Source organism: Leucopleurus acutus (assembly GCF_964270905.1).
Source record: "Leucopleurus acutus genome assembly, chromosome: 2".
NCBI lineage: Eukaryota > Metazoa > Chordata > Mammalia > Artiodactyla > Delphinidae > Leucopleurus > Leucopleurus acutus.
Window position 1 is genome coordinate 43,563,969 of NC_139143.1, and position 13,399 is coordinate 43,577,367.

Genomic DNA, 13,399 nt, shown 5'->3' on the forward strand with positions numbered 1-13,399 from the left:
TAATACATAACCTTGTACATATAAGTCATATCTGTAGGGTAAATTCCCAAGGTGGGATTCCTGGGTCAAAGAATACACATATTTGAAAATTTGAAAGTTATTTCCAAATTGCTCTCTGTAGGAGTTACATGGTTTTACAGAGTATACAAATGTCTGCCTCTCCATAAACTTTCCAACTAAGTGTGCTGTCAAACTTTCAAACCTTGTAAAAATTTTGAAAAATTTCCTATTTTAGAGGTAACAATGAAATCTTACTATAGTTTAAATGTATACTTCACTTATTCTGAGTAAAATTGAGCATATTTTAATATGTTCAAGAGATGCTTACACTTATTGTGAATAAATATTTGTGAATTACTTGGCATGTACTTTGCCTCTTTTTTCTATTAACCTGTTGACCATTTTATTCTTAATTTCTAAGCTATATACATACACATATTCACATGAATCTATGTGTATTAGGGTTTAGACCTTGTTTCTGATATGAGCTGCAACTTTTCCCCCAAGTATATTATTTTTCTTTTGACTTGGCTTTGGTACGTTTTTTCTTGAAGAGAAATTTCTTTATGTTGTCAAATTTATCAGTCTTCCTTTTAAAAAGGCTTCTGAATTTCAGGTCTTAATTTAAAAGGTCTTCCCAAATACAAGATTTTGAACTATTTGCCTAGATTTCTTCTACTACATTTTATGCTTTCATATTTTTTAATATTTAAAGCTTTGATCCATTTGGAGTCATTATAGAGTATACAGCATGAGGTACATGTCCCAGTCTGTATTTTTCCATATGGCTTTCCTATTATCCATACATTATTTATTAAAAAGTCTGTCTTCAATTTACTGATAGGAGAGTGTTTTTTGATACTATATGAAATTCTTATATATATCTGGTTTTATTTCTGGACTTTCTATTCAATGCTGTTGTTTTGCCTATACATTAATATACACATTTCACAGTCATCTACTTACTGATGTTTTATAATATGCTTTAATAATAATATGGGTATTCCTATCTTATTACCTTTCTTTTCTAGGATTTTCCTGACAATATGTATCTGTATATTTTTCTATGTGAACTTTAAAGTTAGGCATATTTAAAAATCAGTGTTGGACATGGAGGCTAAACAATACATTGCTAAGTAAACAAGAGATCACTGAAGAAATCAAAGAGGAAATCAAAAAATACTTAGAGACAAATTACAATGAAAAAACAATGATCCAAAACCTGTGGAATGCAGCAAAAGCAGTTCTAAGAGGGAAGCTTATAGCAATACAAGCCTACATCAAGAAACAAGAAAAATTTCAAATAAACAGTCTAACATTACACCTAAAGGAGCTAGAGAAAGAAGAACAAACAAAACCCAAAGTTAGCAGAAGAAAAGAAATAAAGATCAGAGCAGAAAAAAGGATATAGAACAAAGAAAACAATAGCAAGGATCAATAAAACTAAAAGCTGGTTCTTTGAGAAGATAAACAAAATTGATAAACCATTAGCCAGGCTCATCAAGAAAAAGAGGGAGAGGACTCAAATCAATAAAATTAGAAATGAAAAAGGAGAAGTTACAACAGACACCGCAGAAATACAAAGCATCCTAAGAGACTACTACAAGCAACTCTATGCCAATAAAATGGACAACCTGGAAGAAATGGACAAATTCTTAGAAAGGTATAAACTTCCAAGACTGAACCAGGAAGAAATAGAAAATAGGAACAGACCAATCACAAGCACTGAAAATGAAACTATGATTAAAAATCTTCCAACAAACAAAAGTCCAGGACCAGATGGTTTCACAGATGAATTCTATCAAACATTTAGAGAAGAGCTAACACCCTTCCTTCTCAAACTCTTCCAAAAACCTGCAGAGGAAGGAACACTCCCAAACTCATTCTATGAGGCCACCATCACCCTGATACCCAAACCAGACAAAAATACTACAAAAAAGAAAATTACAGACTAATGTCACTGATGAATATAGATGCAAAAATTCTCAACAAGATACTAGCAAACAGAATCCAACGACACATTAAAAGGATCATACACCATGACCAAGTGGGATTTATCTCAGGGATACAAGGATTCTTCAATATATGAAAATCAATCAATGTGATACACCATATTAACAAACTGAAGAAGAAAAACCATATGATTATCTCAATAGATGCAGAAAAAGCTTTTGACAAAATTTAACACCCATTTATGATAAAAACTCTCCAGAAAGTGGGCATAGAGGGAACCTACCTCAACATAATAAAGGCCATATATGACAAACTCACAGCAAACATCATTCTCAATGGTGAAAAACTGAAAGCATTTCCTAGAAGGTCAGAAATAGACAAGGATGTCCACTCTTGCCACTATTATTCAACATAGTTTTGGAAGTCCTAGCCACGGCAATCAGAGAAGAAAAAGAAATAAAAGGAATACAAATTGGAAAAGAAGAAGTAAAACTGCCACTGTTTGCAGATGACATGATACTCTACATAGAGAACCCTAAAGATGCCACCAGAAAACTTCTAGAGCTAATCAATGAATTTGGTAAGTTTGCAAGACACAAAATTAATGCACAGTAATCTCTTGCATTCCTATACACTTATGATGAAAAATCAGAAAGAGAAATTAAGGAAAAAATCCCATTTACCATTGCAACAAAAAGAATAAAATACCTAGGAATAAACCTACCTCGGGAGACAAAAGACCTGTATGCAGAAATCTATAAGACACTGATGAAAGAAAGTAAAGATGATACCAACAGATGGAGAGATATACCATGTTCTTGGATTGGAAGAATCAATATTGTGAAGATGACTGTACTACCCAAAGCAATCTACAGATTCAGTGCAATTCCTATCAAATTACCAATGGCATTTTTTACAGAACTAGAACAAAAAGTCTTAAAATTTGTATGGAGACACAAAAGACCCCGAACAGCCAAAGCAGTCTTGAGGGAAAAAAATGGAGCTGGAGGAATCAGACTCCCTGACTTTAGACTATATTACAAAGCTACAGTGATCAAGACAATATGGTACTGGCACAAAAACCGAAATATTGATCAATGGAAGAGGATAGAAAGCCCAGAGATAAACCCACGCACCCATTGTCAACTAATCTATGACAAAAGAGGCAGTAATGTACAGTGGAGAAAGGACAGCCTCTTCAATAAGTGGTGCTGGGAAAACTGGACAGCTACATGTAAAAGAATGAAATTAGAACACTCCCTAACACCATACACAAAAATAAACTCAAAATGGATTTGAGACCTAAATGTGGGACCAGACACTATAAAACTCTTATAGGAAAACATAGGAAGAACACTCTTTGACATAAATCACAGCAAGATCTTTTTTGATCCACCTCCTAGAGAAATGGAAATAAAAACAAAAATAAACAAATGGACCTATGAAACTTCAAAGCTTTTGCACAGCAAAGGAAACCATAATCAAGAGGAAAAGACAACCCTCAGAATGGGAGAAAATATTTACAAACGAATCAACAGACAAAGCATTAATCTCCAAAATATATAAACAGCTCATGCAGCTCAATATTAAAAAAACAAACAACCCAATAAAAAAAGTGGCAGAAGACGTAAATAGACATTTCTCCAAAGAGGACATAAAGATGGCCGAGAAGCACATGAAAAGCTGCTCAGCATCACTAATTATTAGAGAAATACAGATCAAAACTACAATGAAGTATCACCTCATACCAGTTAGAATGGGCATCATCAGAAAATCTGCCAACAAGAAATGCTGGAGAGGGTATGGAGAAAAGGGAACCCTCTTGCACTGTTGGTGGGAATGTAAATTGATACAGCCACTATGGAGAACATTATGGAGCTTCCATAAAAAACTAAAAATAGAATTACCATATGACCCAGCAATCCCACTACTGGGCATATACCCAGAGAATACCATAATTCATAAAGACATATGCACCCCAGTGTTCATTGCAGCACTATTTACAATAGCCAGGTCATGGAAGCAACCTAAATGCCCATCAACAGATGAATGGATAAAGAAGATGTGGTACATACATACAATGGAATATTACTCAGCCATAAAAAGGAACAAAAGTGGGTCATTTGTAGAGGCATGGATGGACCTAGAGACTGTCATACAGAGTGAAATAAGTCAGAAAGAGAAAAACTAATATCACATATTAATGCATATATGTGGAACCTAGAAAAATGGTATAGATGAACTGGTTTGCAGGGCAGAAATAGAGACACAGATGTAGAGAACAAACGTATGGATACTAAGGGGGGAAACTGGTCGGGGGTGGTGGTAGTGTGATGAATTGGGAGATTAGGATTGACATATATACACTAATATGTATAAAATGGATAACTAATAAGAACCTGCTGTATAAAAAATAGATTAAATTAAATTAGAATAAAAGAAAAAAATCAGTGTTGGATTAGCTTTTAACTTAAATTTAGGAGAATAGATTTTTTTTTTTTTTTTTTTTTTTTGCAGTACACGGGCCTCTCACTCTTGTGGCCTCTCCCATTGCGGAGCACAGACTCCGGACGCGCAGGCTCAGTGGCCATGGCTCACATGCCCAGCCGCTCCGCGGCATGTGGGATCTTCCCAGACCGGGGCACGAACCTGTGTCCCCTGCATCGGCAGGCGGACTCCCAGCCACTGTGCCATCAGGGAAGCCCGATTTTTTTTTTTTTTAATGTTGAGTCTCCCTAGACAAGAATATGTTACTGTAGGGAAGGGAAAACTTTCCCTTTGCCCTCTTAGGGTCTCTGGCTAGGCTTGAGAATTAAATTAACATAGATTAATAGGAGAAAAGTATATCAATCTTACTTTTATACGTACATGGGAGCCTTCACAGGAAAATGAAGAACCTCAAAGTGGTTAGGCCTAAGTGCTTCTATATTAGATTGGTGAAAGAATAGTAATTGTGGAAAAGTATCAAAATATATAGGGAGGCTAAAGGGAGATAAGCATTATTTTTAACAAGGCCTTCAGTACAGATTTCTCTGTGAAATCAATACTCCATCTCTGGTGACAAAAATGTTCTTTCCTCCTGGTATAGAAAAGGCATCTTTCACTTGGGAGTTTGATCTGCTTTCAGGAAGAAAGGGGGAGGTCAGGAACCTCTTCTTGCATCTGCTGATTTTCAGGTGTCTTTAGCTGAAAATAATCCTGATGCCAAAGTGGCCTATTTTGGGATGGCATGTTCTGCCCCATTCATTTTAGTGTTTTTCTCTTGTTTCTTCAGGAATGTTTCAACATTATCTTAACATAGATTTTGCATTTCTTGAAGTGTTTAAACCTAGGCATTTTATTTTTGCTATTTTAAATTGGGTCTTTTCGTCCATTAAATATTCTAACATTTTATATATATATATATATATATATATATATACACACACATACACTATTGATTTCTGCATGTTAACTTTCTGAATTCTTCTATTATTTATGATAGTCTTACAGTTGAATTCTCTTGGGATTACCCAGTTTGCAATCATATCCTCTGCAAATAGTGATTATTTTACCTCTTACTTTCCATTTTTTATGTTTCTTTTATTTTAATTTATTTTTCTTGTCTATTTATATCAGTTAGTTATATTAGTCAGGACTCATTCAGAGAAATATGAATAATATTATATCTGTTTCATATATAAATGTATATAAAAAAACCAACCAGTTAGGGTTATATATACATAAATATAAAATAAGGGATTTACTACAGGAATCTGACTTGATACAGTACTGGCAGCTGGTGAAACAGTGTAGAGGAGGCTGTTTCTTCTATGTTTGCTAACGTGGCCTGAGGTCCGCAGGGCAGGCAGTCAAAAAGGGAAGGTGAATGTGAAGTGGGAGATGCAAAACCAAAATGGGACCTACATGGTTGAGTGGAGTATAGACTGGAAGTCACAGTATGGATTAGAGTATACCCATGAGTATTGACTGGGGTTCACATTGTTCTTTCACTGCCTCTTAGCCTTCAGCTTCAAAGATGGGTATGTCTTGTAGAAGCTGTTGCCCTTCCCCACAGTGCTAATGTACTTGGATCAGGAGTTGGAGTACATGAAGGAGGACATCCTCCAGGAGCTGGGTTTGCTGTAGTCCTGGCTGTGCCCAATGCCAACAAGGTGATGGCACAGAGAAGCAACAATATGTGTGAACTGCAGTCACGTCTTGTGCTCTGCTCTGATCTTTCAAGCATATACAGAACTTGGGTATTAATTCACTTCCATCGTCTCTTATGGACAACATTAACTTGGCGCTATGCATGGAAAAAATTCTGGAAAAAGTAATTTCTGCTGAGTTAAGTTGACATAATTTGAATCTACCAGGGTCCATCCCTTGTCAAATTTGGTATTTATACACACTTGTTTTAACCATGCTTAGCTTAACTTCCAGATAAAAGCAATAGCAAAATTATGCTTCCAACTTACATAATGCAACTATACCTCATAAAACTGAAAACATGCTAACTCTCTCCCCCAAAGACGATCCTCTTTAAGCAGTCATACCTCCCCTTTGATATCCTGTAATTTAAATACTGAGATATAAGCTAAACTACTATTAACGCATCTTGTTTAGATGTTAGAGGAATGAAAAAATAAAGAGAAAAAATTTAATTTAGACCAAATTATTCATATGAAAATAAGAAAGAAATGTTTATAACTATTATGGTTCTTATTTCTGCAACTGGTCATGTGGTTGTAGTTAGTATTTATAATTACCTGCTTCTATTACTCATTCCATATCCACTTTACCCTCAGTAACCACTTCATCTGATCGTGGTTCCTTGCGTAATGGGATCACCTGAACTTTTTTTTTTTCGGTTCGCGGGCCTCTCACTGCTGTGGCCTCTCCCGTTGCGGAGCACAGGCTCCGGACGTGCAGGCTTAGCGGCCATGGCTCACGGGCCCAGCCGCTCCGCGGCATGTGGGATCGTCCCGGACCGGGACACGAACCCGTGTCCCCTGCATCGGCAGGCGGACCCTCAACCACTGCGCCACCAGGGAAGCCCTGAACTTTTATTCTTGAAGGGTCTGGGCCATTAGCAGTCCTGCCTGTATTGGGTTGTTATAGTTTTCATTGACTTTAATTAGAGGGCATGAAAATAGTACAAAAAGGTGCCCAGGAAATCTCCCTGCATTCCAGACGTATACATCATCACCATTGTTGCTTTTAAGCAACCCAATTTCCCATGGCTAATCAGGATTAATCACCTCAGTCAGGAAAGTAACACCCTTCTTTGTCTGTTTATTCATTTGCTTGAGGAACCAGACTTGAGACCCAAATTCAAGTTTAATTTGCCAGGTAATTTGTCAGATAAAATACAGGATTCCTGGTTTAATTCTAGTGCAAGTATGTCCCATGCAATACTTGGGGCATGCTTATATTAAAAAGTGTTTATTGTTTACCTGAAATTCATGTTTAACTAGGCATCCTGGTTATTTATTTGCTAAATTGAGCAACCTTAGTTTAATGGAACGTTTGCTGTGTTAAATGGTAGAAGCATTCCTCCACTGGTTACTAAGACTTCTGGACTAACAGAGAATATTACTTGTATTATTTCTACTTTTTAGAATTTGTTAAGGTTTCTACGTTTTAGAATATTATGTACTTCATAATATATAATCAATTTTAATTGATATTCCATAGGCACTTGAAATGAAGTTACATTGTTTACTCTTAGTATACAGACTTTGATATATACATAACAGGTATAATTTATTTATTAGCTCTTTTGAATCTTTAATTATGCTTTCCTTTATATATCTCATGTTAAAGATAAGAATTAAAGTAAATTAATTTCATAATTATTTAATATCACAAAAATTCTTGATAAATAATAGCATACTTTTCTTATGTCCCATGTATTTTCCCGTTGCGGAGCATAGGCTCCGGACGCACAGGCTCAGCGGCCATGGCCCACAGGCCCAGCCGCTCCACGGCACGTGGGATTCTCCTGGACCGGGGCACGAACCTGTGTCCCCTGCATCGGCAGGCGGACTCTCAACCACTGCGCCACCAGGGAAGCCCCGACCCATGTATTTTTTTTGTTAAAATTGCTACTACATTTTTTGGTACATAAATATTTATAGCTCTTCACTGCAAATCAAAATCTTTAACACCATAATATGCCCGTTTTGTGTAATTTAAGGATCTTGATTCTGATGTCCAGTTCATAGGATATTAAAACCAGTATCCCTTATTTTCTTTTTGTTTGCATTTGCTTTATATAACTTTGCCCCTCCTTTTGTTTTTAACCTATCTGAGGTACTTTTAGATTTGTCTCCTGTATACAACATAGAGTCGAATTTTGTTGCAACTAAAAGGTCTTTTTCTTTCAAAAGGAGACAAGTCCAATTACATTTATTGATATTAGTGATACTTATAGGTTTAATTTTCTCATATTATTTCATATTTTGTACTATATGTATATATGTGCAGTTATATATATATTTAGGAGAGTTCAAATTTTGATTCTAGTGGTTACCTGTATATAATTATTATATACCTTTATATAATTATATATACCTTTAAATACCTTCTTTATTTCTATCTTTATTTTTAAACTTGTTCCTTGTTATAAGTTACAGTAAACTTATCTTGTACTCTCTCCTTCCCTCCCCACCCCTCTGTCTTTTCTACCAGTAAATTTATGTCATTTGTATTATCTTAGTGTTTGCTTTGTATTCAACATTAATGTTAAGTACTTATATATGTCTATAGCTTGATTTTACTTCCAGCACTTACAGATGAGGCAGTCAATGAGTTTGGTTTTTTTCCACTCTGTCCCTCATCTCCTTTTCTTTTTTTTTTTTTTTTTTACAATTATCCATTTTATTTATAGGCATTTACTTATTAAGGAAAGATACTAAAGAGCACTAGACCAACTGTGAAATCACTTAGAAAGTTCTATGAGAGCAGAAACCATATGGACTATTTCCATTTCATCCTACCACCACTATACGCCCCCCAACTCAGGACCTGTGGCTTAAAGATTTTTTTTTTGCACACAGAGGTTATTCTAAACATAGTGATTGCAGACTGCAACAACAAGGCTGTAACTCTAGACTCTTACTCCATGAATACATCATGGCTTTTTGTTCTCAAGATATATTACCAAGATGAAATGGCCTAAACTGTTTATATATTACAATTAAACCCAACAATCACTTTGCATTGAGAAAGCCAAGTAATTTTATATTAAATAGTAAATAGGCTTAAAATGACCTTTGGGATTGGAAGGGCTCAAACTGACAAAATTGAAAGTTACAGCCTATCTTAGTGTCCCATAATCTCTTAGGATTATTCAAAAGCAATGCTTAAGTATACATAGTAAGGGAAATAAACAATTATAGAGAAAGAAGAGAAAAAATGAGTGTGGTTAAAAGTTATCCTACATTAAAAGAATTTTAATATCCTGCATTTCATGCATCTGTAATGAAACCACAATTTTGTAGGTGTTTCATTCTTTTAAGATGAAAAGGTTTTTAATATATATTTGGACAAGGAATGATATCTATATCCATGTATCTATATATCTATATCTCATATAGATATATGTGCTGGTTTTTAAATGAGTAAAGATAAGCTATATTGACATAGTGAAGAATGTGCCAGTTTTGGCAATACAGAAGGACTGAATAGAAAAAGCATTTAAATTTAAATCAGTAAACTACACTTCTGGTTCTAACACAAACTGTGTAATCCTAAACAGATCAAACTAACTCTTTGCAGGTCCTTTTCTTCTCTGTGTTTCCCACTCAGAGAAGTTCCTTTAGCATTTGTTGTAGAGATGGTTTGGTGGTGCTGAATTCTCTTAGCTTTTGCTTGTCTGTAAAGCTTTTGATTTCTCCATTGAATCTGAATGAGATCCTTGCTGGTAGAGTAATCTTGGTTGTAGGTTCTTCCCTTTCATCACTTTAAGTATATCATGTCACTTCCTTCTGGCTTGTAGAGTTTCTTTTGAGAAATCAGCTGTTAAACTTATGGGAGTTCCCTTGTATTTTATTTGTCATTTTTCCCTTGCTGCTTTCAATAATTTTTCTTTGTCTTTAATTTTTGCCAGTTTGATTACTATGTGTCTCAGCGTGTTTCTCCTTGGGTTTATCCTGTATGGGACTTGCTGTGCTTCCCGGATTGGGTGGCTATTTCCTTTTCCATGTTAGGGAAGTTTTCGACTATAATCTCTTCAAATATTTTCTTGGGTCCTTTCTCTCTCTCTTCTCCTTCTGGGACCCCTATAATGTGCATGTTGTTGTGTTTAATGTTGTCCCAGAGGTCTCTTAGTCTGTCTTCATTTCTTTTCATTCTGTTTTCTTTATTCCGTTCCGCAGCAGTGAATTCCAACATTCTGTCTTCCAGGTCACATATCCGTTCTTCTGCCTCAGTTATTCTGCTATTGATTCCTTCTAGTGTAGTTTTCATTTCAGGAATTGTATTGTTCATCTCTGTTTGTTTGTTCTTTAATTCTTCTAGGTCTTTGTTAAACATTTCTTGCATCTTCTTGATCTTTGCCTCCATTGTTTTTCTGAGGTCCTGGATCATCTTCACTATCATTATTCTGAACTCTCTTTCTGGATGGTTGCCTATCTCCACTTCATTTAGTTGTTTTTCTGGGGTTTTATCTTGTTCCTTCATCTGGTACATAGTCCTCTGCCTTTTCATCTTGTCTATCTTTCTGTGAATGTGGATTTTGTTCCGCAGGCTGCAGGATTGTAGTTCTTCTTGCTTCTGCTGTCTGTCCTCTGGTGGATCTCCTATTTTTGTTAATTATATCATCTCAGCTTGTCAGAGCACATAACATTTATATTTCATTCAGTCACTCTTAACCACACCTTTTTGTCTTAGATCTGCATGCTCAGTACTCACTATCAGTTGTTTTTTGTTTTTGTTTTTGCTAGTTTCTCCTGTAATCTCTGGGTTGGCTATAGTTTGTCCTCTGGTGATTTCCAAGGAAAAGTCTCTGAGTGAAAATTACTGTTGAATTATTGCAGTTTTAAATACTGTCTGAGGCTTTGCTATTTAAAAGATAATGTGGCTGGATATAAAGTCCTTGGCTCATACTTTCTTTTCTTGAATATCTTATAGATATTGCTGTGTCTGTTTTTCTGGAGGATGTTGCTTTAGAGAACTCTGGGTTTTTTACTCTTATATGTGACTTAGTCTTTGCTTGGCTGTCCAAAGATATTCTGTACCTTTTAAATCTAGTAATCCTACTCTTAGTTGTTTTGATATGGACAATTTGGTTCAATTTTTCATTGCTATATGATGTACAATTTTAAAATGTAGATTAAAATATTACTTTATTTCTGTAACATTTACCAGAAATATATCTAAAGATAGCTATTTTGTTCTGTTTTGTGTTCCTTCTTCAGGTTGTCCAATTAAGTATATGTTGATTCTTCTATGCTTGTCATCTATATCTAACATTTTTTCTCCACTTTTTGGATATTTTTGTTTCATTTTGTTTGATTTTCTCATGTTTCCCTTACTGTGTATGGCTTCCAAGAGGGAAAGTGAGAAGATTCAGAACTAACATCCTGTTGGAACACCAAAGTGTTCCTATTGGAATAACCAAAAACAACACTTTTCACTTGATTTCCTGGCTAGGTTAGAAAAATTACATTTTTAAGAAATTTCAAGATAAAGAAATGCTTAATTCTTATTGTAGTTTACCTTATTAAAATTACTATTAAATTATCATTAAAAAGTTATTAGTAAATAAATTTCAGGACCTCTTAGATTGCTGAAGGTAACATTTATATTAGTGTTCAGTCACATTATAGGTTTATTCCTTGATAATAGTACAATTTGAAATTGTACTAATGATGCTTTTTTTTTTTCTGTTACCGTAACTCATATGGGGTAATAAAACAAACTGAAGAAAGCTTAGGACTTGTAAAGTGCCATAGAAATGGGGGGTCATGAAGTGGGAGTTAATGGTGTATGAGAGAGGGCAAGCATCTGGACGTCAGGAGGTGGCAAAGCAGAGGACAAGAGAGTTTGGCGCCAGTTATCTGGCTGGTACACTCATCCAAAGAAAATTGCAGAACACACTCAAATGAGTCTTTTACTCTACATTGTCCTGCTTGAGCTCTGAATGAACTCCATGCCTGATATCTAGTCAGCGTCCAATAATAGATTACAGAATAAAAGAACAAGTGAACACACACATCTCATTGCAGTGATAACATTTTACAAAATGGAGTTCTCAATAGGAAATGTTACCTGAAAAAACATTATTTCTTCATTTTTAATATTGAGTAATAAATCCATTTGTTCAGACTCGTTTATTCAACTTAATTTATAGTAGGAATAATTCCATTAAAATCTTTGATCCTATCTTACTCAGGTATATCTTAATTGGCTCAGCCACTAGTTTTTGTGAGATCCAAGATAAAGGAGTTGGCTGGAGTGATCCCCTCCCCAGTTGCGAAAGTAAGTAAAGACTTTTTTTGACTTGCCTCTAAACCTAAACCATGTTACGTAATAAAACTCCTGTGCATCTTTGCTGCTTCTTATACCCTTCATTAGAATTTGCATCATGAATGTTAGATTTGTAAGGATGCTTTCCCTAATTATTTCTTCCTCTTCACTCACTCATCTCAGTTGTCAAGTGTGAGCCTCCTCCAGCCATCAGCAATGGGAAGCAAAATGGTGGAGATGAAGACTTCTACACTTATGGCTCTTCTGTCACCTACAGCTGTGACCCTGACTTCTCAATGTTAGGCACAGCCTCCATTTCTTGCAGACTGGAAAATAAGACAATAGGTGTCTGGAATCCAAGCCCTCCTATTTGTAAAAGTAAGTCATAATGATGAATTTTGGTTTGAATTTTTTGTTTAAAAGAAAAAGGAAGGTAAATGTATTGGGGGAAGTGAAATGATTCAAAGACAAACTAATTATTGCAATGATGCAGTATTTTTTTGGTAAACTGATGCTTATGCATGAAGTACCAGTATGTGGTAATAAATAACACTGATATCTCATTGGCTTTGTGAAGTAAAAGGTTTTTTTTAAATTAAAGTATCAATATAATTGACTCACAATATTATATTAGTTTCAGGTATACTACACGGTGATTTGATATTCTTATACAGTACAAAATGATCACCACAAATCTGGTTACCATCTATCACCTTACACTATTACAATATTATTGACTATATTCTTTATGCTGTATGTTACATCTTGAGATGTATTTATTTTATAGCTGAAAGTTTGTACCCCTTAATTCCCTTCATCTATTTTGCTCTGCACCCCCTTCCCCCCTGCCACTTCCCTTCCTTGTGGTGACCAACAATTTGTTCTCTGTATCTATGAGTTTGTTTCTGTTTTATGTTTGTTTGTTTTGTTTTAGATTCCACACATAATTGAAGTCATGTATTTGTCTTTCTCTGCCTGACATTTCACTTAG

The 13,399-nt window shown here is 35.2% G+C and overlaps 1 protein-coding gene across 1 annotated transcript in view; it reads left to right on the forward strand.

Annotated features, from left to right (window-relative positions):
* C4BPA (complement component 4 binding protein alpha) overlaps positions 1 to 13,399 on the forward strand; it is a 41,652-nt gene that overhangs the window by 10,959 nt on the left and 17,294 nt on the right. Inside the window, exons 5-6 of the mRNA XM_082858298.1 lie at positions 12,335 to 12,420; positions 12,592 to 12,786. Coding sequence (XP_082714424.1) covers positions 12,335 to 12,420; positions 12,592 to 12,786 — 281 coding nt within the window. The remainder of the gene's footprint in view (positions 1 to 12,334; positions 12,421 to 12,591; positions 12,787 to 13,399) is intronic.